The 26,233-nt window shown below is 45.4% G+C and overlaps 1 protein-coding gene across 7 annotated transcripts; it reads right to left on the bottom strand.

The window, feature by feature from the left end:
- On the bottom strand, positions 1 to 26,231 carry pamr1b (peptidase domain containing associated with muscle regeneration 1b). 7 transcript variants are annotated; one of them, XM_087312612.1, is made up of 16 exons: positions 26,014 to 26,208; positions 24,688 to 24,827; positions 23,669 to 24,142; positions 16,693 to 16,869; positions 12,366 to 12,491; positions 11,885 to 11,999; positions 11,139 to 11,356; positions 9,754 to 9,861; positions 9,099 to 9,269; positions 8,589 to 8,777; positions 6,706 to 7,464; positions 6,161 to 6,346; positions 4,876 to 4,942; positions 4,251 to 4,483; positions 3,597 to 3,910; positions 1 to 2,440 (listed from the first exon to the last, which is right to left on the bottom strand). In XM_087312612.1, exons 3-16 carry the CDS (start codon positions 23,778 to 23,780, stop codon positions 1,931 to 1,933), a joined length of 3,285 nt encoding a protein of 1,094 aa, XP_087168738.1. In that variant the 5' UTR covers positions 23,781 to 24,142; positions 24,688 to 24,827; positions 26,014 to 26,208; the 3' UTR covers positions 1 to 1,930. The 7 variants fall into 7 exon arrangements, 5 of the variants coding, with proteins under 5 accessions (XP_087168738.1, XP_087168737.1, XP_087168740.1 ...); XM_087312611.1 differs by having other exon boundaries at positions 23,669 to 24,827; positions 26,014 to 26,231; XR_015526758.1 differs by lacking the exons at positions 9,754 to 9,861; positions 24,688 to 24,827; positions 26,014 to 26,208 and having other exon boundaries at positions 1 to 161; positions 981 to 2,440; positions 23,669 to 24,170.
- Positions 26,232 to 26,233: the final 2 nt, after the last annotated feature.

Genomic DNA, 26,233 nt, shown 5'->3' with positions numbered 1-26,233 from the left:
TCAAAAATTGGTCATTTTTAATGTAATTCTGCATTACAATTTATTGATGTTATGAACACAGAACTAAAGAAACTGGACTGAAACTGTGGCGTCATGGTAGCACTGTGGCCTCACACCAAGAAGGTCTCTGGTTTGAGTCTCGGCTGGGTCAGTCGGTGTTTCTGTGTGGAGTTTGCATGTTCTCCCTGTGTTGGCGTGGGTTTCCTCCGGGTGCTCCATCACAGTCCAAACACATGCGCTATAGGGGAATGTATGAGTGTGATTGAGTGTGTATGGGTGTTTCCCAGTGATGGGTTACAGCTGGAAGGGCATCCGCTGTGTTTGAAACACATGCTGGAATAGTTGGCGGTTCATTCCACTGTGGCGACCCCTCATGAATAAAGGGACTAAGCCGAAGGAGAGTGAATGACTGAATCTTAAACACAACAGATCTTGGAATCAACAGTCAGACATTGAGCTGAACTCTTCTGCACTCTTTCCTGCTTTCTGACTGTGTAGATTGTGTCAGCATGGGTGAAGTACAGAGAGCAAGAAGACATGACGATACTTCATATTGTGAACCATTCCAGCAGTTCAGGCAGGCAGGAGAGGAGTGTAGGATGCTGGTGTAGATGATTAAAACTGACTCATCGATCATCATAACCACCGCCTGCTCTGGATACGGGCCGGGTCCAAGATTATGTGGTCTGGAGACAGACATAGATGCCATTTAAATGACAGTGTCTTCACAGTGCCAAGCTGTTTGGATTATAGTGTGTCCACGCCAACTATTCCAGCATATGCTTTACACAGTGCATGACCCTCCAGCTGCAACCCAGTACTGGGAATCACCCATACACACTAGTTCACACACACACACTCATACACTAAAGCCAATTTAGTGGAGAACATGCAAACTCCACACAGAAACACTAACTGACCTAGCCAAGGCTCGAACCTGGGACCTAGCTGTGAGGTAACAGTGCTAACCACTGTGCCACCCATTTAAGTTTTAATTTATACTATTTATAATTTTACCTTCAGTTTTTATCTTGCGTTCCGTTTGGAAAGAGGTTTGGTCTCAAGCACTGTGTTTCAAATGGAAGGGCTCCTCCCTATTCCCTAACCCAGGGGTCACCAAACTTGTTCCTGGAGCGCCGGTGTCCTGCAGAGTTTAGCTCCAACCCTAATCAAACACACCTGAACAAGATAATTAAGGTATTACTAGGTATACTTGAAACACCCAGACAGGTGTGTTGAGGCAAGTTGGAGCTAAACCCTGCAGGGACACCAGCCCTCCAGGATCGAGATTGGTGAACCCTGTCCTAACCCCTTTGGAAGGTGTAGTGACCTGCTTTGACAGGATTAGGGCATAGGGATGAGATCTTCTAAATGTAACACAGTGTGTGACACCAAAACAATTTCCTGTGCAAAGGATCAGGGGGAACCGAAGGGTATCATTCATCCTGAAGGACACTTCAAAGTGGTCAGCTTTGAGCACTCCGGACACTTTAACGTGGTGGACGTGACTGTGTTCACTCTGAAGTGCCCTTCAGAGGGCGATATATCCCGTTTGGAATGCACCGAATGTCTCTGCAGTCCACGAGTTGAGATTCCTATTGCCCCGCTGAATATACATGTTAATATACATATAATACTGTAAATATTTACACCTTTAGATAACACTAACAATGGTAAATACAACAGTACAGCTTCTGTACATTTACAGATTAGAAGTGCCTAGTTTTATAAAACCTGAGAAACTGATGTCCAGCTCACAGAAAGTGCTGCTCGTTCATCTCCTGTCTGGATTATTTCCTTTGTATTATTTAGGGATTATCATCCGTGCACTGCACCGTCCAGTGTGTTTGAGTCTATATACAGTTGAGTTATTCTCCTGCATGTATTTTCAGGATCATTTTGATTTGGACTGTGTCAGTACGGCTGCTCTTCATGTCATGTTGGCCTCTATGAAGCTGACGAAGTTGGCGATGTGTGTGTAGACGGTGTAGAGCTCCGGGCTGCAGACTGAAGACTCGAACCCGAAGCTGACTAGCCCGAGGAGCGTCCAGTGCTGCGGGGTGTGTGCGGAGCCGGCCGGGGACAGCAGGATCCCCCCGGTGTCGGCAGGGCAGATGTTGGAGCGCTCCGCTTGCCGTCCGCACAGCATGTTTTCAGACACACTGATGGGCAGGCCGTGGCTGGCGTACTGCTGCTCACACTGCACCGTGTCCCCCATCAACACGTGACCCACCCGCGCCCGCTCCCCGTCTGCAGCCGCGGGATCTGGTTCCAGAGACCAGCCGGTCACCAAACCCTGGTCTGCAGTCAGCTGAGGGTCCGGCAGGCACACCGGCACCACGTGCTCTCCGATACGAGCCTTATCCAGCAGCTTCAGCACCGCAACGTCTGAGTCCAGGACCAGAGGGTCGAAGTTCGGGTGCAGAGCGATGGAGGAAACCTAAAGGGAAGAGCACAGTGTTCACGCTCAGGGTGTACAGTCAGTGCTGTTTTAGAGATGTAGGCAATATACAGTGGACGTCAGAATTATTCACCCCCCTTTCAATCTTTTTTCTCGTTTAAATATTTCCCAAATGATGTTGAACAGATTCAGGAAATGTTCACAGTGTGTCTGATAATATCTGTTCTTCTGGAGAAAGTCTTATTTGTTTTATTTTGGCTAGAATAAAAGCAGTTTTTCCATTTTTAGACACTATTTTAAGGTCAATATTATTAGCCCCTTTAAGCTACTGTATATATTTTCCAACCCAGGCTCATTTTGAAAACGTGGTCCCACTTACGTTTCTGGAGACCGCGATTTATGTAGCCGGAGGTACGTATGGCTGCATTTAAATTGATAAGCGAACACTAGGGGGCGGTGTGACGCCGTTCCTTTTCGTGCTTACTGGCTGACCGCTTACCTCCGTGTGCAGGGCTTTCCCGCCGCAACCAGTTCGTACAGGTAGCTCATCATGTATGTCGGCGGAGTTGAGACGCAGAGCTGACCACAATGACGATGACGACCGGGTTCGAGTTTTCAGAAATCAAGTATCCAAAAAACAAAGTGAACGAGTTCATAACAGGGTAAGAATGTGGTGAAATCCGAAAACGCAGTCAAAATCAGACGAGGGCTTTTCTTTTACTGGACGGCTTTTGTAAATTGTTGGTGGGTCAATCGGTAAAACTGGTTGGGTTTAGGGAAGGTGGATGAGGGTGGGTCAGTCGATTGGCCGGTCGCCCAGTCAATCATTCAGTCAGTCAGACAGACGGTCACTCAAAAGCGGCCTCCGGTGGGTTTACACGAGAACAGCGCAGGCGCAAACAGCGCTCGCGAGAGCACACAAAGTGGCGTCTGGCGAATTCGCGAAAACAAAAACTACACAAATACACACCTCCCTGACGTATTTCACAGACTCCAGAAACGTCCACGGGACTACATTTTCAGAATGAGCCTGGGTTGATATTTTCCCACAGTCTACAGAATAAACCAGCTCATTATTTCTTAAGATGAGGGAGTGTTTGTTGCTCGTCTAGAAAACACGTCTTGATTTCAGACTTTTTAGATATCTGGACTAGACAAATGCAGTGTCGTACAGCTGGAGCATTAGTGCACTGACCCGAACAGTCTGCAGGCCTTTAGTGTGTCTGCGCTCGCTGCGGTAGTGTTTCCCCAGCGTGACTCTGAGTGTGTGTGGGTCCAGCGGGTGTGTTTTCCCCAGTTCCGTGACGCAGTGAGCAGCGACCACCACACTGCGCTGGTTGACCAGAGCTCCACTGCAGACCAGCTGCCACCCGTCCTCCGCCTGATCCTCCTTCCCGCTTTTCAGCTTCAGCTTCAGCTTCCCTGCTGGACGTCTGTAGATGGAGGCCAGCCAAGGCCACTGCGTCTGCTCCGGCTTCTGAGGGTCGAAGGACGATAGCTTCCCACAAACTGACACACACACACACACACACACACACATGTAGACAAGAGGAAAACAATAAAGCTTAGAGCGATTTGAGAAACACATGCAATTACAAAAAACACCAGCAAACTCAGTTGGACCGCAAACCTGTCGCAAATTCTCACATTGCAAAACATCACTCTTTGCTGAGCATTTTACTAATAATGCATTCCACAATCATGCTGAAGGCACGGTTGTAAATATTGTGCATCATACATCCAAATATGTGCACTCACAATGCGGTGATGTGGAGGTTTAGGTTGTGTGTGTGTGTGTTGTGGATCTCTGCATGTGTTTTAATGATGCTGGTCTCAGTGGCGCCCTCACCTGGAGAGCAGGAGACGTGGCGTCCGCTCCACTTGCCCATCTTTAGGCAGGTTCTGCGGGAGCTGCCCGAGTGCTGGTAATACTGAGACGCGCACTCGTACTCGATGTGTGTGTACAGATGGTGGAAACCCTGCGGGAGCGTGGGTAAACTCAGCGGGCTCTGCGTCGCACGCACATCCTTCAGAAAGACAGTCGACACGGAGGAAGAGTAAAACTTGTGCACTGGAGTCTTCCTGGAAAACACAGACAGAACACACTGATTTGGAGGAGAGCTATTCTGCAACATTTAACGAGATGTATAGAGAACAGCACACAGATCATGTTCTCCAGCTCTCTGAAGCTAAAGGCTTTGATCCTAACTGTGGTGTTTTGGTGACTGTCGCTTTAAATGCAAATGAGAACGAGAAGAGGGCGGAGCTACAGACAGCTATGCATCATTATAACAGCAGACTCAAAACTACTTATTTGTTCTTAAAAGTTCCTTATTTGATGAAATCTCTGCCAGCAACTTGTTTCTAGTTTGTCTCTTCTTAAATTACTGATTTATTTCTATGTTTGCAGTGTATAAAGATGCTGATAACACACAGAAATGGAGTGACAGGAACAGAAGTGTGTGTGTTTTCACCTGGACGGGACGTGAGGAGGAAGAACTTTCTGTCTGACCAGAACAGAGACTTTCGGCTCTCGACAAGCTGGAAAATACAACAACACAGGTCAAGCCACAACAGCTGATGTCAGTACTGTGTTTATTCAGAGACCAGTCATACTGAGGTGTTTCAGCTGTAGTTCTGCCACATTCCTCCTGCAAACAAGTCTCAAGGTGGGCAACAGTACGGGCTCTTAAATGTCGCATTCTGTGCTTCAAAATGCCACAGGTTCTCTATTGGAGACAGGTCGGGACTGCAGGCAGGTCAGTCCAGTCCCCGTCTCCTCTTCTCTGTAATTTGAGCTGAATGTGGTTCTGCATTGTCTTGTTGGACTCTGCATGGGCGTCTCTGGAGCAGAAGGCAGCATATTGAGCTCCAGAATCTCTCTGTGCTGTTCAGCATTACTGGAGCATCACAGAAGAGCAGGTCACCTTCACCAAGAGCACCGACACAACCCCAGACCATGACAGAGCCGGGCTTCTGGACCTGTTGCTGCTGACAGTCTGGATGATCCTCTTCTTCTTTGGTCTGGCGTCCATTTCTCCCAGAAACACCTGAAACTCTGCTTCATCTGAGCGCAGGACACGTCTCCACTGTGTGATGCTCCATCCCAGATGCCCAGAGCCCAGAGGAGGGCTTCTGGACACTGTTAACATAGGGCTTCCTCTTGGCACAGTGCAGTTGTGGCTGGTGTTTGTGGATGTGACTCTGTATTGTGGAGCTTGTCTTTACTGGTTTAGCGCAGTAGTGCTGAGCACATGTGCTGATCTGCTTATAGATGAATGAGGATTCATGATGCAGCGCCCCCTGAGGAGTCGGAGGTCACGTTTGTTCAGCTTAGGCTTGCGCTCTTGTCCTTTACGCACTGAAACTCCTCCAGACTTCTTCAGTCTTTAATGCTGTTCTGCACTGTTGAAGGTGAAATCTCCACATGTCTTCCTCTCTTTCTCTGAGGAGCATTGTGTTCACACACTTCACTCCTCAAACTGGTGATCCTCGACCCATCTCTGCTCCTAAAGGACTAGAGATTTCCTGATGCTGCTTTTGTAGCAGATCATCATCACCTGTTATTATTTTTACACCATCATTATTTTCACCTGTCCCAACTTATTAGGAATGTGTTGCAGGTCTGAATGACAGGTAAGGATGCATATTTACAAATGAAATGAAGTTGGCCAGACATCATATTGTCTGCAGTCAAATATAAACAAAGGTTCAGATTGATTACTGCAGTAAACCCAGAGCTCAGGGAATGAACAGTACCTCTAATGCAGACGGGTTGAGCTCCAGACCAGCTGCCGTCAGCCTGACAGGTTCTGCGGTCGCTGCCGACCAGAGCGTACGACTGATTACAGAAGAAGCGCAGAGTTTCAGGACGCACACCAGACACTCGCTCAGAGAAACCGTGATACAGCGGAGGCGGTGGAGGACACGGAGTCACTTCACCTGCTGAGAGACACCAGAGTTAAAACCATGAAGACATAATAATCATAATCACTTTAAACAGAATTGTGTGAGGTGTTATGTCAACATATCAGCAGTTGAATGCTACAGATGATGTAAATGGTGCAGTGTGAACTCTCTGCATACGAGTGTGTTTGGGAGGATCTGGTCAGACTCTCCAACCCAAAGCTCTGGTTATTAGCAGTGCAGTTTCTAAACAGGAGGCAGGCAGTGGGAATATAGTGAGATTCTACGCTTCGCTATAATTCTGTTTTGCACGTATATAAAGGTGTTTGCTTGTAGCCCACACGCTGTGAGAAGAGAAGCTGAGCGTGTCTGAGTGTGGAGCAGTTCGTGAGAGTCACCTTCATTCTGTGCGGTTGGCGGAGACTCTGCTGTGGGTTCTTGCTGTACATCTGCTGTCTCTACATGTTGTGGATCCTCCTGAGGAGCAGGTTTAACCGCGGCTCTCGCTGTGCTTCTGCTGGCTGTGGTTGTGGTTTCTGTGCTGTAGTGAACAGCAGTGGATGATGGAGGTTCTTCAGTTTGCTTCAGCCGCGGCGTGTCTACATTTTCCTCGATGTCATTGCTGTCGAAGAATCCAGTGTTATTCTCTTGCTGTGTGACGTCTACTTCATTGAGAAGGTTTTCTTTCCTGTCTTCATTCAGTCTGGATATTGTATATTCTCTCTCTGTGTTATCATCTGTGGTTTTGTTCTCCATCTGATTGTCTATCAACACAATATCTACTAATTCCACATCTCTGCTTGGAGTTACGACTTTCTCTTCGATGTGGAGATGTTCGTCTTTACCGAGGACTTTAAGAGTGTCTTTATCCTCTCCAGGATCTTTCTTTTCAATGGTGTTGATGCTGCTGTCGCTCTCCTTATATTCAGCTTTAGGCTTTTCTTTCACAAATATACTGACGATTTCTTTCTCCACGTCTTTTCCCAACACTAGATCGTAGCCCTTTCCTGCGGTGGGCTTCTGTGCTTTAATATCTTTCTCTGGTTTGGACTCGTTTTCTTTTTCCTGTGAGGTTTTGTTCTTGGCATCGTCTGCTCCAGAGGGTTTGACTTTGCCTTTGTCTTGCTCATGATCTGCTGTAGGAATCACATCCGGCTCTGAAAACACAACACATTCATGTTTAAAACACTTCACTATGCACAAAAGGTACCACTGGAGAACCAAAATAACCAGACCTACCATATATATGTCAATGAAAAGTGACAATTATGATTTAATGCACATTCATTCATTCATTTTCTGCCGCCTTTGTGGGGCCGAGTTTCGGAGGCAGCAGTCTTAAGAGAGAACCACAGACTTCCCTCTCCCCAGAGACTTCATCCAGCTCCTCCAGGGGGATCCCGAGGTGTTCCCAGGCTAGCCGAGAGACATAGTCCCTCCAGCGTGTCCTGGGTCTTCCCAGAGGCCTCCTCCTGATGGGACATACTTGGAACACCTCCCTTGGTAGGCGTCCAGAAGTCATCCGAAACAGATGCCCGAGCCACCTAAGCTGACTTCTCAGCTGACTCCGAGTTCCTCCCGGGTGTCAGAGTTCCTCACCCTATCTATAAGAGTGCCCCCTGCCACAATTTGAAGGAAACTTATTTCGGCTGCTTGTATCCGAGATCTAGTCATTTTGGTCATGACCCAAAGCTCGTGACCATAGGTGAGATCAGGAACGTAGATTGACCGGTAAATCGAAAGCCTTGCCTTTCGGCTCAGCTCCTTCTTTACCACAAGGGACTGGTACATCGATTAAATGTACAATGCATTGGAAACCTTGCATTGATTATTCCTAAGATATGGAAATATCAACTATAGGCTGTATTTTCTTCTCAGATCTGGGGCCTAAACTCTGGAACAGCCTTTCTAGCACAGTTTTGGTAGGCAGACACACTCTGTCAGTGTAAATCTAGACTAAACACACATTTCTTTGCATCAGCATACACATAAACACAGAACTTTGAAATCCTCTAAAGGATTGTTAGACTGCATTAATCAGGGCAACCGGAGCCGGGAACACTTCCCAAAAGACACAGTAATTTCAACGGCATCTCTGTTTATGTTCGTCTGTCTTTCCTTATCTACATAATCTTGGATCCGGCCCGTATCCTGAGCAGATTCTTATTGTGTAATCAATGAGTCAAGAGCTCAAGACTGATTCCTGCAACGACCCTGGTGGCTTAATAAACAAGTACAAATACAGCAGGTCTATTCCACCAGCCAGACCTTTCTCGAGTACCTGTGATGCAGGTTGGTGCCGTCCCGCTCCAGGTGTTGTTTCCCAGGCAAGTTCTCTGAGGGGCTCCCTTCAGCTTATACTGCTTATAGCAGAAATACTGTATAGCAATAAGCACATCGTTTGGTCCATAAACCAGGAAGTGGTCTCCGTTCTCTGGCTTTGGAGGAATGCCGCAGTTTTGGAAAGGCACTGGTGAAGAGACACATCCGTGCTTCAGTCATTACTGTATGCATACTCAACACACAGATTGCATTGCATTAAAGGTTTACAGTTACTTAAACTCAGCCACGTTCCTGAAGGATCACTAGCACTGCATGTCTTGGATGTCTCCATTGTCTGTCACACCCACTACAGGTCTTTCAGTCTCCGCTAATGAGCTGATGATCTGAATCAGGAGTGTTTGGTTAAGGGGATGTGGAAATTGTGCAGAGCTGGTGGTCCTCCAGGAACGTGGTTGAGAAACATTGCTTAAAATCAAACCCATGAGCTTCAGCTTGGAAACCGGCTTACCACACTGTGGAGTTGGCGAGCTCCATGAGCCGTCCAGCAGACAGGTGGAAATCCGGAAACCCTTTAAAGTGTGTCCGGGGTCACACTGGAACACAACATGACCTCCGACCCGCTCGTCCAGATGCCTCATAGAGCCGTGAGCTGGAATCAAAGGCCTTCTGCACTCCAGCACTGGCGGATCACACACAGCAGATGGGATTGGAGGTTATTTGCGTGGTGTAAATGCACCCAGTGTGGGCAGTGTATAAGTGCAAAGGCTGACTCGGACTTCTGTGTACAATTGCACATGACAGGTCCAGTGTAGCCTTGTAAAAGAGGCCTCTCGGTAAACGTAACTACACAGCACCAGAGCTTTGATTGGTCAGGTTGGTTATGGTGATGAGTGTGGGCGGGGCTGAGAGCCATGTGGGTGGGGCGAGTCTAGTGGCATGAGCGTTTAATTCCCGTAGAGAAGCTCCAGATGGACACTTTAGTTTTGTGTTGACTTCATAATTGTGAATGAGTGTGAGTTTGATAGAAGTATAACCCAGCCTTAAGTGTGAATAAACACGCTTTAAACCATTTTAAGCAGAGCAACAATAACAAACAAGCTGCTATCTGAGTCTAGAACGTCTAAAAAGTGACTTAAGAGAGGTCATAGTAAGTCGGCTCTCACCATGTTCACACCTCTTTCCGGTGTACCCGGCCAGACAGGCGCAGTGGTAGGAGCGCGAGGAGTCCACCACACAGGTGCCGTCATGCAGACACGGAGAGGATATGCACTCTACACAAACACAGACGCACAGCATTACACCACTGCCTGGATGATGCAGGTCGAGTCACTCTGACAGGGTCAAACTGTGATAGATGACTGGGTCAGGGCATCTCCAACAGGGGAGCATGTTCTAGGGCAGTGATGCTCCACCCTGTTCCTGGAGATCCGCCTCCCTGCAGAGTTCAGCTGCAACCTTGATCAAATGCACCTGTGTTTAATTACATTTTCTCCTACTGAAGCTGTGGTCACGCTAGATTTTGAGCAGGAGAAATTCTGTCGTACACTGTGGGACGCTAGTCTGCCACTGTTCTCACGTTTGCATTGACTTGAACACATTTTACATGCACAAATACTTATTTCTGTGTTTAGTGTGAACCCAGCCTAAAAGGCTTTGATCGCCCCCTGTTGGTTCAGTGTGTGTTTAACATGCATCACAGTGTGTTTTTACATTTTCATGTGAACAGAGATTATTTTTATACACAGCTATACAGATGCAGAGACGCGCCCCCTGCTGGACGCACTAACACATCATCCAGAAATACAGTTTCCCACATCCAGGAACTCCAGGATCATAACTCTGCTTAGCTTCAGTGGAAACCAGTCACACCAGTAAGACCACTGAAGTTACGTCTTTTAAAGATGTTTACAGATGCTGCTACTGCTTCCAGATCAGACACTGTTTTAATTTTGACGGATCTGAGTAATCTTATACAGAATAATCTTTACAAGCAGGATCTTTATCTTTAATAATAATTATTTATAATGATATAAAAAATAAATCTGAAATAAACTCACAGCTGCATCTAAAAGCTGTTATTGAATGGTTTAATGGTGTACTGCAAGAAGAAACCCTTTAAACACTCATAGAGGTGCACCTGCTCAGAATGCTGCTGCCATCTAGTGGATAAAGCATGCACTTACACCTTTAAAATGAAGTTAAACATACAATTTTTGCATGGATTTTCTTTTATTTCTATCATTTTTGGGGGGTATGTTTTATTAATTGTATTGTCATTATCTGTTGTCTAGATGGCTGAGTGGTTTGTTAAGCAACATCTTTAAAGCATTAGATTTACAGACCGCTCGTAATACAGCAACACATGTTCTGCACTAATAAAACCACCCATTCACCATTATATGCATTGAGCTGTTTGCTAATGTAACCCTGCCGGTCCTACATTACCCAACCCGCTCTGAGCCGGGATCGAACCGGCGACTCTCTGCATGGGAGTTAATTACTCTAACAAGGAGGCTAAACACCATGAGGTCTTTACTTCTACTCTCACCTGAGCTCTCCTGGAAGATGGCAAACAACCCATCGAAGTGTTTATATCCATCTGAGACGAACAGCAGGTGCAGGGAACTCCCAGAGCTCCTGATTGGAGGAGGCCGCTCGTTTCCACAGTATCGACCAATCAGGCGAGAGTTCAGGCTGTCTCCGTCCCTCACCTCCACATAGTCGTACTGACAGCTGTGGTCAAACTCCAGACTGAGCATCATGAACCTGACACACACACACACACACACGGGAGTCAGTGTGTGTGTGTGTGTGTGTGTGTGTGTGAGAGTGAATATGTCCTTTTATTTGTGTGTGTGAGTGTGTGTTTGGGAGTCTGTGTATGTGTGCTTTCATTTGTGTGTGTGTGTGTGTGCATATGTGTGTGTGTAAGTCTGAGTGCTTGTGTGTGTGTGTATGCGTGTGAGTCTGTGTATGTGTGCATGTGTGTGGGTATGTAAGTCTGAGTGCTTCTGTGTGTGTGTGTTTGTGAGTCTGTGTATGTGTGCTTTCATTTGAGTGTGCGTGTTTGTGCGTGCATATGCATGTGCCTGTGTGTGCGCATGTGTAAGTATGTGTATGTGTGTTTAAATATGTGTGTCTTTGTTTTTTGTGTGTGTGTGTTTATGTGCTTTAATTTATGTGGATGTGTGAATGTGTGCGTGCACGTGTGTGTGTGTGTGTGTGTGTGTGTGTGTGTGAAAGAGAGAGTCTGTGTATGTGTACTTATTTAAGTGTGTGTGTGTGTGTGTTCACCTGAGGTCAATAGTGTATGGTCGGTCGACTCTCAGTGTCCATTCACAGCGGGCGTTGTTCGGGTAACTCTCCAACACCAGGTGCCCCTGCCGCTTGTGGATCAACCCTCCACACGCTCAACACACACACACACACACACACACACTCAGTCAAATCACTGTCAAACACACACATTAGCTGTACACTGTTCATATGCGAGCGTTCTGGGGCAGATATGAAGCTGCTGTCCGGCCTGTGCTAGCAGACTGAGTGGATCCTACAATCACCTCCATCACCTTCAGTGTGTGTGTGTGTGTGTGTGTGTGTGTGTGTGTGTGTGTGTGTGTGTGTGTCTGAATAATGCGCAGGTTAGTGTATACTCCATCAGCTGTTTCTGTCAGCCAGTAAACAAATGCAGGTTTGACAGCAGCTTGACGTGTTTTGCATGTATCAGAAGGTTTGAGAAATGATGGTGCTGCACTGCAGATGGTGTTAAACTCACTCATGCAGTCTCCTCCAGACCACCCCGGCCGGCACTCGGCGCAGTACTGACCCTTCAGGAAGAAGTCGTCCCTCGGGGCCCAGGTGCCGTTATTACAGCGCTTGCAGTTCTCGAAGATGCTGCAGCCTGCGCACCACAAAACACACGCAATGCATGAACACAGGGTAGAACAAACAGCATTCACTTTCCCTCAGCATAGTCCCTTATTAATCAGGGGTCGCCACAGCAGAATGAACCGCCAACTATTCCAGCATTTGCTTTACACATTGGATGCCCTTCCAGATGCAACCCAGTACTGAAAAACACCCACACACACATACAGTATAGTACTGGCAAACAAAACCAACCAATATTAGAAATTAATAAATAAATAACAAATACCAGTATACGTATTATTCACACAGTTACTCATATTAAACTGCACCTAAAATTTACAGAAATAAAAACAAATGTTTGAAAAAAGTACATAAACTAAACCCTGTAGAATATAGAGTTTAACTGACTGATCCACTGATAGAAGTTTAATTAATAGGTGATTTCATTAGAGTTGCTTATATTATACCTGCCTTACATACTGTAAATAAATAACTACAGTTCTCCATAAATATATTCACAGAAGCAGATATATCTAGCGGTTTTGTTGTTGTTATTCAGATATTTTGCATTTTAAATCTATATATATATATATGTGAGGCAGTGGCGCAGTAGGTAGTGCTGTCGCCTCACAGCAAAAAGGTCGGTGGTTCGAACCTCGGCTCAGTTGGCGTTTCTGTGTGGAGTTTGCATGTTCTCCCTGCCTTCGTGTGGGTTTCCTCCGAGTGCTCTGGTTTCCCCCACAGTCCAAACACATGCGCTATAGGGGAATTGGGTTAAATTGTCCGATGGGTTGTGGCTGGAAGGGCATCCGCTGCGTAAAAACTTGCTGGATAAGTTGGCGGTTCATTCCGCTGTGGTGACCCTGGATTAATAAAAGGACTAAGCTGACAAGAAAATGAATGAATGAATGAAAATCTATATATTCAGTTAAAGCAGTGTTAATTTATTAAGAAGTCTGCACAGGCTTGAGAGACAACAAATCAGCCTGAAATGAGTCAGTGAGGATATATTTAATGTATGAAACAGGGTGACGCTGCTTTGAAAATTGTCATGTTTTGAAACCTGTAACGTTTAGTGCTTTAAATCAAGACGGTTATATTTGTTGTATAAATGTGGAGGTGTTATTTCTTTCTAAATAAAGATAAAACTAAGAACTAAGATGAAATAAATGAAGTCGCTTTGGACAAGAGCATCTGCTAATGGACTAAATTTCTAAATTAGAAATGTTATTTAAATACTATTTTAATCATGAAATTAGTATTTAAAGACTTTTTCAAACAACTTCAACTATTTATGAAGAAGAAAAACAAACAAACATGCACAGTGAGGGACAAAGTCACTATTTTTCTCAGAAGACATCCTTTTAAAGGTGTTATTGACTTGAAATCTTCACCAGATGTTGGTAACAACCTAACAAATCCATGCAGGATATGCAAAGAAAACTAATTTAATTAGCTTACAAATGAAGGTCTGTGTAATAAAATGAAATGATGCTTGAAAAGAGTGTTGAACACATGAAGAAAGGGAGGTGTATTTGGGCAGGGAAAGCCAAGACAGCAGCTGTAATCTCTCAGTAGTTCTTCATCAAGCCTCTGCGCTTCCTCAGTGTACATGAGTGATGCTTGTAAACAAATTTCAGAAGGAGCACGCGCAGAAGTTTCAGTATCGAATATGTCATTGACAATTATCCTATCCAGTTCTTGAACAAACTCCTATATATACCCTTACCTGCAGCATCTCACGACTTTAGCATCCCTCCACCACCCCGACACCTCACCTCTTAAGCATTACATTCCCAGGGGAAGCGTTCTGGGGCCGGGCTAGATACTTCGCTTGAATCCCAACTCCTCTTTGTTTCCTGATAAAGGGAATAACTCGAGTTGGGGTGTCTCCCCGAGCTCAGAGCCCTCTCCCCGGACAGCACGCCAAATACACCTTATACTTAAACGACTGCAAGTGTGAACTCGTGAAAGATCAGCCGCTTCAGTCCAACATCTACATCAGCAGGAGGATGAAGATCAAACCATCTGAGCAGGACAATGATCCAAAACACAGCCGAGGAGACTCTCAGATGCTTTCAGAGAAAGGAATGGCCCAACCAATCACCTGACCCGAATCCAATAGAGAAAACAGAATAAAGCTCAGATCTGATAGACGAGACCCACAGAAGCATCATTACTCTCAGTCTGATGAAGTCTGAGCAGTGCAGGAGGCTTCAGTCTGCTCACCAATGAAGCCTTTATATGAGTATTAAAGTAGTGCTTCCTCCTTCTGTCAGTCCACTGTTACTAGTTTCTCAGATTCTGTTTGTTTAGTGTTTATGTGTGTATTGTTTGGGTTTTGCCCAAAATCTGCTTCAGATGCATGCCAGCAGCTCCTTCAGGAATGTCCAGCACTCCTCTCCCCCGCTGTAGCGCTGACCTGTTTCTCTGAGCGTTTGTTTTTCACAGCACACTGCGTTGAGAAACAGTTGTGCTGGAGAATACGAGACACTGACGATGCTAGAGAGAGGCTGGATCCACATCTCCAGAAGAGCGGTGACTGTAAACAGCAGCTGCTGGACTGCGAACATCTGTCCGCCTGCATGTACAGGCATTCTTTAAGAGCAGAGCGTCTACTTTCCTGATGCTGTAAAGGCCGTCACACACACACACACACACACACACACACACACACACACACACACACACACACACACACAGAAAGCTCCAGCGGGGATGAATGCGCTTCACTGTTTTCTGTTTGCGAGCTCCAGAGAGGGAAAATAGTTTGTAAATCATAAAAGCGACGGAGCTGGAGCAGTGTGTTTACAGCACTTATACTCATGCCAGATGTGTGCTGCTGCTGCTGCTGCTGCTTAATATGAAGAACTGTTCAGAGGTCAGTTCCTCACGCTCTAGCTCCACTCGTTTACTCCAGGAGGAAGATGATGAAGCTGGAGATGCTCATGACGTCAGACGCTTTCCTGAAGCCCACATCAGGGATCTGTGATTATTAAGAGGGAACTGCACTTCCCATGATGCTTCACAGAGAAGTCCACCTATCAGAGAGCCGCAGTGAGCAGAAACACAGCGAGAGATATTTAGCTCCGCCCACTCTGATGACATCATAGAGACAGCACTTATGTGATGTTGTTTTCTATCAATAATAACATGTTTGTGTGTGTGTGTGTGTGTGTGTGTGTGTGTGTGTGTGTGTGTTGAGTGTAAGTATGTTTGTGTGTATGTCTGTGTGTGTGTGCTAAGTCTGTGTGGGTGTGTTGCATTTGTTTTTGTGTGTGTTTTGTGTGTGTGTGTGTGTGTGTGTATTGCCTGTAAGCAGGTTTGTGTGTGTGTGCTAAGTGTGTTTGAGTGAGTGTGTTGTATTTGTTTTTGTATGTGTTGTGTGTGTGTGTGTGTGTGTATGTGTGTGTGTTAAGTGTAAGTAGGATTGTGTGTTAAGTGTCTGTGTGTGTGTGTGTGTGTGTTGAGTGTAAGTATGTTTGTGTGTATTTCTGTGTGTGTGTGCTAAGTCTGTGTGGGTGTGTTACATTTGTTTTTGTGTGTGTTTTGTGTGTTTTGTGTGTGTGTGTGTGTGTGTGTGTGTGTATTGCCTGTAAGCAGGTTTGTGTGTGTGTGCTAAGTGTGTTTGAGTGAGTGTGTTGCATTTGTTTTTGTGTGTGTTGTGTGTGTGTGTGTGTGTGTTGAGTGTAAGTAGGATTGTGTGTTAAGTGTCTGTGTGTGTGTGTGTGTGTGTGTGTTTGTGTGGGTGTGGTTTGTATGTGTGTGTGTGTGTGTGTTTGTGTATTGAGTGTAAGTAGGTTTGTGTGTATTTATGTGCATTTTGCATGTGTTTTTGTGTGTTCAGTGTGTGTATTGAGTGTGTGTTTAGTTTGTTTGTGTGTTAGGTGTGTGTGTGCGTTGAGTATTTGTGTGTATGCATGTATGTGTATGTTGAGTGTGTGTGCACAAGTACTTACATTTGTATATGTGTGTACACCCATGTGTGTGTGTGTGTGTGTGTGTGTGTGTGTGTGTGTGTGTGTGTGTGTGAGCATGTGCATGTATGTGTGTCTTAAGTGTTGAGTAAATGTGTGTGTACGCAAGTATGTGTATGCTCAGTGTGTGTGCACATGTGTGTTTACTCGCATATGTGTGTGTGTGTGGGTGTGTTTGTGTGTGCACATGTTCATGTAAGTGTATCTTAAGTGATGATTGTGTGTGTGTGTGTGTGTGTGCGTGTGTGTGCTCACCGGGGTGTATGGTGCAGGGGTCACACTCATCGGCAGCGTTGCGGCAGCAGGGCACAGCGTAGCCCACCGGCGCCCCCTGCAGAGGGCACTTACAGCGGATCACATCATACTCACAGCAGCCCCGACACAACACACTCCACTCCGGCCCCGGACACCAGCTCGGCACAAACCTGTAGTCTGACACACACACACACACACACACACACACACACACACACACACACACACACACACACACACACACACACACACACACACTGTTTACAGCTGTGCAACAACTGCTGAGTGGAGAGTCTTCAATAATGATGCACACACACACACACACACACACACACACACACACAGCCATGCAGCTCTCATATCACACACACACACACACACACACACACACACACACACACACACAGCCATGCAGCTCTCATATCACACACACACACACACACACACACACACACGCACACACAGCCATGCAGCTCTCATATCACACACACACACACACACACACACACACACGCACACATACACTTTTAAAAACTTCATTCTAAATTACCAAAAAAGCCCTACAAGGTCACAAATTACAACTATTGCTACACTTGTGGGCACACACACACATACACACACACACACACACATACACTTCTGTGTCAGTGGAAAAAAACGATGTTCTCAGTCCTGAATGCCACATTAGAGAAGCACAAGACAAAACATCTGCAGGAGGAGTTGGGCAACCGAGAGCTGTGCCATGCAGAATCACTGTACACACACACACACACACACACACACACACACACACACACACACGCGCGCGCACTCTGTGATGCCAGATTACAGTCAGTAATATCTGCGGTTCTCCATAGTTACAGCTGTTTGTTGTGCTTCTCTGTGTTTATTCTGCTCTGGAGACTCAGACCTTTACAGCCGCCTCGAGACCTTCAGAGAGACCCCGCCAGACTCAGTGTGTGCTGGAGATCTGAACATGATCAGACGAACAGAGATTTGATGACTGCAGCCTTAAAGGAGACCTATTCTCTGAGTGTCTGCTGTCTCTGAGAGTGTGTGTGTGTGTGTGTGTGTGTGTGTGAGTTAAGAACAGCACACAGGTAATGTTCTCCAGCTCTCTGAAACTGACCCTTTCAGGCTTTGATCCTAATAGACTGTCCCTTTAAATGCAAATGAGATTCAGAAGAGGGTGGAGCTACAAGCGTAAAACAAATGCAGGGCAGCAGTGTGTGTGTTCTGAGTGCTGGTCAGGTGTGTGTGTGCTTCAGTGTGAGTGTGTGCTTCATGCTTCTGTCAGTGTGTGTTGCCTTAAAACAAACATACAACAACAACAACAACAACAACAACAACAGCATCTGTGTGGGTTAACATGATAAACAAGCAGAAACACACACGTTAGGAGGAGCAGGACGGGTTTAGCTATGGGTGAGTGAGTTAAAAACACTTTCAAAACACAGACGCAAAACCTCCCTGCGCTGAGATCTGATTAATGATGAGCTCAAGCTTGGGTGTGTGTGTGTGTGTGTGTGTGTGTGTGTGTGTGTGTGTGTGTGTGTGACTTCAGAAAAACAAACAGCTTCTCTTCTCTGATTGGTGCTCACTGTTGTGGGGGCGGGATGCATTCCAATCAATCACCCACTGACAAAATCAAGCCCCGCCCACATGTGTTCTTCATGCAGAGAGGAGAGGATGATGTGCAACCACTGCTTTAATGCCAAATGTAAGATTTAAAGCAGCAATAAAAGGACATCTCAGAGGGCTTTGGAAATAACAGCTTCAGTCGGCTCAGTGGAAAAACAAGCGCAGTGTGCTGCCCTTATAAAAGGGGATTGCGTTATTATTTGGCAGCACTGGGGGACTCGCAGCTTTGTGGTCATCCGTCTTACTGAGCCCTTATGCTCACATCTACATCTGCCAACAACAGGTGGAAACAGCGATGTCCATCCACACTGGCGTTTCAGCAGCTCCTCACACACACTGACATGTCAAATAACAGTCTTCTGATGTTCTTCTGGCATCGTGTCTCAGTGTGGACAGAGGCTAAACACACATTCACACACAGCGGTTTAAAGCTACACAGATCAATGTGGACACGGCTGCCAGGAGGGGTGCTTCAATGTAAAGTTGCAAATCTGCTCACTAAATGTCCCACAGCAGGCGACATCACTCTGGCCAGACCGAGGAACAGATGAAAGCAGACGCAGGGAAACACCAAGATACACAAAACATCTGAAGATCTGCACTAATGCTGAAGCAGATCCTTAATCATGCAGGAAGAAGATGTGTGGAAACACTGAAGATGCAGATTAAACTTCTGCTGAGCCACAAAACACCATGTGATATGATGTAATCCAGTAACCAATCACATCGTGCAACTGAACTAACCAGAGGATAACTAGAATAACCAAGAGATAACTAAACTAACCAGAGCATAACTGAACTAACCAGGGGATAAGTGGACTAACCAGGGGATAACTGGACTAACCAGAAGATAACTGAACAAATCAGAGGATAACTGGACTAACTAGCAGATAACTGGACTAACCAGAGAATAACTGGACTAACCAGAGAATAACTGGACTAACTAGCAGATAACTGGACTAACCAGAGAATAACTGGACTAACCAGAGAATAACTGGACTAACTAGCAGATAACTGGACTAACCAGAGAATAACTGGACTAACCAGAGGATAACTGGACTAACTAGCAGATAACTGGACTAACCAGAGAATAACTGGACTAACCAGAGAATAACTGGACTAACTAGCAGATAACTGGACTAACCAGAGGATAACTGAACTAACCAGCAGATAACTAAACTAACCAGAGGATAACTGGACTAACCAGATGATAACTGAACAAACCAGATGATAACTGGACTAACCAGAGAATAACTGGACTAACCAGAGGATAACTGGACTAACCAGCAGATAACTAAACTAACCAGAGGATAACTGGACTAACCAGCAGATAACTAAACTAACCAGAGGATAACTGAACTAACCAGCGGATAACTAAACTAACCAGAGGATAACTGGACTAACCAGATGATAACTGAACAAACCAGATGATAACTGGACTAACCAGCAGATAACTAAATTAACCAGAGGATAACTGAACAAACCAGAGGATAACTGGACTAACCAGAGAATAACTGGACTAACCAGAGGATAACTGGACTAACCAGAGAATAACTGAACAAACCAGATGATAACTGGACTAACCAGCAGATAACTAAATTAACCAGAGGATAACTGAACAAACCAGAGGATAACTGGACTAACCAGAGAATAACTGGACTAACCAGAGGATAACTGGACTAACCAGCAGATATCTAAACTAACCAGAGGATAACTGGAATAACCAGCAGATAACTAAACTAACCAGAGGATAACTGGAATAACCAGCAGATAACTGGACAAACCAGAGGATAACTCAACTAACTAGAGGATAACTGGACTAACCAGCAGATAACTGGACAAACCAGAGGATAACTGGACTAACCAGAGGATAACTAGACAAACCAGAGGATAACTGGACTAACCAGAGGCTAACTAGACTAACCAGAGGATAACTAGACAAACTAGAGGATAACTGGACTAACCAGAGGATAACTAGACTAACCAGAGGATAACTAGACAAACCAGAGGATAACTGGACTAACCAGGGGATAACTCAACTAACTAGAGGATAACTGGACTAACCAGCAGATAACTGGACAAACCAGAGGATAACTGGACTAACCAGAGGATAACTAAACTAACCAGAGGATAACTGGAATAACCAGCAGATAACTGGACAAACCAGAGGATAACTCAACTAACTAGAGGATAACTGGACTAACCAGCAGATAACTGGACAAACCAGAGGATAACTGGACTAACCAGAGGATAACTAGACAAACCAGAGGATAACTGGACTAACCAGAGGCTAACTAGACTAACCAGAGGATAACTAGACAAACTAGAGGATAACTGGACTAACCAGAGGATAACTAGACAAACCAGAGGATAACTGGACTAACCAGGGGATAACTCAACTAACTAGAGGATAACTGGACTAACCAGCAGATAACTGGACAAACCAGAGGATAACTGGACTAACCAGAGGATAACTAGACAAACCAGATGATAACTGGACTAACCAGAGGATAACTAGACAAACTAGAGGATAACTGGACTAACCAGAGGATAACTAGACTAACCAGAGGATAACTAGACAAACCAGATGATAACTGGACTAACCACCAGATAACTGGACTAACCAGAGGATAACTGGACTAACCAGCAGATAACTGGACTAACCAGCAGATAACTGGACTAACCAACAGATAACAGGAGATAACTGGACAAACCAGAGGATAACTAGACTAACCAGAGGATAACTAGACTAACCAGAGGATTAACAGATGCTGTGATTGGCTGAGTGGACTAAGGAGCTGACTGTATAAGCTGTAGTGTGCAGTCCAGTAGATGTATACGAGTCTTCATTTTTAGGGAACACTGGCCGCAGCTTGTTTATAAGCAGTGATGTAAGTGTTAACAGTCAGACATGCTGATACTGCGCAGGCCTGAGTGATTTAACAGCGGTGGAGCAGGGACGTCCTGTGGGTCTCTGAAACACACACACACACACACACACACACACACACACACACAAACACACACACACACGCACACACACACACACGGAGCAAACCGCAGGCCCACATCAGCCTGTTTGTGTCCTAACTAGCCTCTGCTCGGGAATGTTTGGGCTCAGCGTTGCTCTGTAAATGATCTTGTTGGCCAGCAGCACGCGAGGCGTAACCCTCCACTGAACTGGTGTGTGTTTTCATAACGCGATCTGAGGACGGGAATGTCAAGAGTTCCATGCAAATGACATCTTCTTCTCTCTGTCTGCCAATGGGTGGTGAGAACGAGAATCTGAAGGCAATGATCTGAGTCCGCATCTCTGCCAGGAGCCCATCGTCAACATCTGGGAGATTCATGCAGGAGGATTCCTCCGAGGAGTTCATCTCTCAGACCTTTAATAGAGTTCTCTCTGAAGCCTCAGACCGAGCAAACACATCCACCTCTGGAATCAGACATGATGTGTGTGTAATGTATTGCTCACCCGAGGGTTCAGTAACATCACTGAACAATGAGCTTGAACTCATATGAGTGTGCTGCTGCTGCTGCTGCTTTCACACTGAGAACAGTATTCATCACCAACACACACTCCAACAATACAGGACGCAAACCTCTTCCCAGAGACTCAGAGCAACACATCTGCAGAGCGAGTCAGAGACCCTTCACAGACGGAGCGGCCATTTCTCTTATCGAGAGTTTGTTCAGTGTTAGGCATGACTGTAAATGTGTGTAGATATACAGTACACTAGTGTGTGTGTGTGTGTGTGTGTGTGTGAACTCACTGTGTCTGAACACACAGATCAGATGTGAATAATGATGCTAAAGTGTTTCTGCAGAGCTTTCACTTTCACATTCCACTGAGTCTGACGGAGAGTTTATCAACACAGAGGAGACCAGCACAACAGCTGCACACACACACACACACACAAACACACACTCACACACTCACACACACACTCATGTACACTTACACACATAAACACTCACAGTTATGTACACTTACACACACACACACACACACACACACACACACACACACACACTCATGTACACTTACACACATAAACACTCACAGTTATGTACACTTACACACACACACACAAACACACACACAAAACACACACATACATGCATACACACACATATTTGACTCATATACACTCACTATACACACACACACACACACACACACATGCTCATGTACACTCACACACATAAACACTCACAGTAATGTACACTTACACACACACAAACACACACACGTGCGCACACACACACACATGCTCATGTACACACTCACACACATAAACACTCACAGTTATGTACACTTACACACACAAACACACACACACATGCTCATGTACACGAACACACATAAACACTCACAGTTATGTACACTTACACACACACACACACACACACACACACACACACACACACACACACAGACACATAATCACACACACACACACACACATACATACATGCATACACACACATATTTGACTCATATACACTCACTACACACACACACACACACAAACACGCACACATGAACATGGAAACACACACAAACTCACACACATATGCACACACAGTTAAGCATACACACACACACACACACACACACAACCATATATATATATATATAAACACACACACACACACAATCATATACACACGCACACACGCTCATGTACACTTATACATATAAACACTCAGTAATGTACACTTACACACATGCACACACACAGATACACACATATAGGAAGATACACACACACACACACACAAACAAACGCACACACAGACACAAACACACACAAAACACACACGCATGCACACATACACACACATATATGGACTCATATAGACTCACACACGTGCACAAACGCACACACAGACACACTCACAGTTATGTACACTTATACCCACACACAAACACACACTCATACAGAAACACAGACAGACACAAACTCTCACAAAAACTCTCACACAAAGATACAGACACAAACACACACACATACCTGTATACACACTCATACACACACAAACACACAATCATATAGATACACACATACATACACAAACACACTCACACAGACACACAAATACACACATACACAGTTAAGTACCTTTATACACACACACACACATAGACAGACACAAACACACATAGTGACACACAGACAGACACAAAACCAAACCCAACCTCACACAGACAGAAACATGCACACAAACTCTCATACACACATATACAGACACAAACACACACACACACACATAGTGAAAATGCACAAACACACATTTATGTACACTGACACACGCACACACAGAGGCTCACCGTAGGGCCAGGCGGAGCAGTGTTCCAGCAGGGTGATGATGATGATGATGATGATGATGAAGCTCAGACAGATGCTGGAGTGTGAAGAGCGCAGACACACTGAAGAACTCATGCTGGAGTGTGGAGGAGCTGTGCTAACTCGCTTTACTGTCTCAACACACTACACTCACTGCCCTGCTCACACACACTCCCTCACACACGCACACACACACTCTCTGTCTGTTTCTCTGCGTCTCTTTGTTTGTCTCTGGATCTCGCTCTCCTTCTGTCTCTCTCAGCCTCAAACCTGCATTCTTTACACATTGAGCAGCGTCTCTCTCTCTCTGTGTGTGTGTGTGTGTGTGTGTCTCTCCGTCTGTAAGTGTGCTGTTGTGTGAAGGGAAAGTCTCTGCAGTCTTTGTCTGATTCTTGATGTTTCTCCTCCCTCAGTTTCAGGTTTCAGAGTCCAGCATGAGTCTCCACTGATCAACAGACCTGCTGTAAACACACCAGCTGACTCAGAGTAACACACACACACAGCCATGCAGCCCTCATATCACACACACACACACACACACACACACACACACACAGCCATGCAGCCCTCATATCACACACACACACACACACACACACACACACACACATACACATACACACACACACACACACAGCCATGCAGCCCTCATATCACACACACACACACACACACACACACACACACACACACACATACACATACACACACACACTTAACCTTCACATCAGGGTGCGTAACCCTAAACTTTACACTAAACTTAAACTTAAACTTAAACAAACACACACACACACACACACACACACACACACACACACACACACACACACACACACACACGAACACACACATGCACACACGCGCACACACATGCACACTTAACCTTCACAACTGAGTGCTTAACCCTAAACATAACCTTACACACACACACACACACAGCTTATTTCCATGACAGAGAAAATGTCTCCACGAGGTCAAAAAACACTGGTATTGCTATACTTGCGGGGACATTTGGTGAGTGGATGCTTCATATTCTCATGGCAGGTTTGTGATTGTGAGTTGTTCTGGAGAAGCTTCGCCTCATCACTGATTACAGGATTCTGGAGACAAACAGCGGAGAAGCTGATGCAGAAACCCTGCGAGCTGAGAGAAGAGGACACTTGAAGAGGACTTTACAGAGTTAAACAGAACAACACACAGCTCAGTCTGCAGAGCTTATCTGCTGAAGTGCTCTGAGTAATGCTGGAGTGTGTGTGTGTGTGTGTGTGTGTTATGGCTCGCTGCGGAGGAAAGTGTTTAGGAAATGTCTGAGATAATGGAAAACACAGACGAGGAAAAGCCCACAGAGCAGGAGATTTCTATACACACACACACACGAAAGCACGCACTCACACTCATAACAAAAACAACACACACCATTCATAACACACACACACTCCCCATTCATAATAAACACACACACACACACACTCAAGCACAGACAGACATACACTCTTTCTCTACTCATTCATAAAACACACACACACAACACACACACAGCCTGAGGCGTATGGCATAAGCAGATGTTTGCTCCATCAGTGTGTGTGTGTGTGTGTGTGTGTGTTTTGCGTCTCCATGGAGACTCAGAGGTGTTTGATGTCTATTTTCGACTCTCCTTCAGTCTGAAATCCTCACACAATGATCTGAAGGCCACATGAGCTCATCTGACAGATTAACACACTCTACAGCAGTGTGTGTGTGTGTGTGTGTGTGTGTAAAAACAACCCTTTTTCCATGTATGTAGTATTGCCTTTCTCCACAGCTGTCCGCTGACACAGTGTCCAGAGAAACACACCCGTCACTGTAAGGATGACTGTAATTACAGCGGTAAGAAACTGTAAAAATACCGCAGTAAAAGGTCTGTAACCTGCTGAACAGTGTATTATATACAGTCAATAACCGTAAACAGACCTTTCCTGCGGGACACTCCACTTCTCTGCGTTTATGTTGACATTATGCTTCATTCATTCATTTCTTTTCAGCTCAGTCCCTTTATTCATCAGGGGGTAGCCACAGTGGAGTGAACTGCCAACTATTTCAGCATATGTTTTCCACAGTGGATGCTCTTCCAGCTGCAACCCAGTACTGGGAAACACCCATACACACTTATTTACACAATTATACACCATGGCCTTGGTCAGTTCCCCTATAGCGCATGTGTCTGGACTGCATAAAACATATGCTGGAATAGTTGGCGGTTCATTGTGCTGTGTCAACCTCTGATAAATGAAGGGGCTACGCCAGAGCAGAATGAATGAGTGAATGTATGAAACTCAGACCTGATGTTTACCTTTTGGTGTCCGATGCAGGTCTCCTTCACTGTGTCTCCCTCTGGTGGACACTCTGCACATCACATCATCCACACAGACAGAATAACTCATGCAGGAGAAAACGTACATTTCTTAAAACTCCATTTCAGTCACTTTACGTTAATATTAAAGTGTGTTTACGTCTTCAGCTTTGTGCTAATAAATGTGGTCACTCTGACGAGCTGCAGGAACCGGAAGTGA

This window comes from Danio rerio, chromosome 25 (assembly GCF_052040795.2).
Source record: "Danio rerio strain M-AB ecotype USA chromosome 25, GRCz13ab, whole genome shotgun sequence".
NCBI lineage: Eukaryota > Metazoa > Chordata > Actinopteri > Cypriniformes > Danionidae > Danio > Danio rerio.
This window is presented reverse-complemented; position numbering and strand designations above follow the sequence as displayed.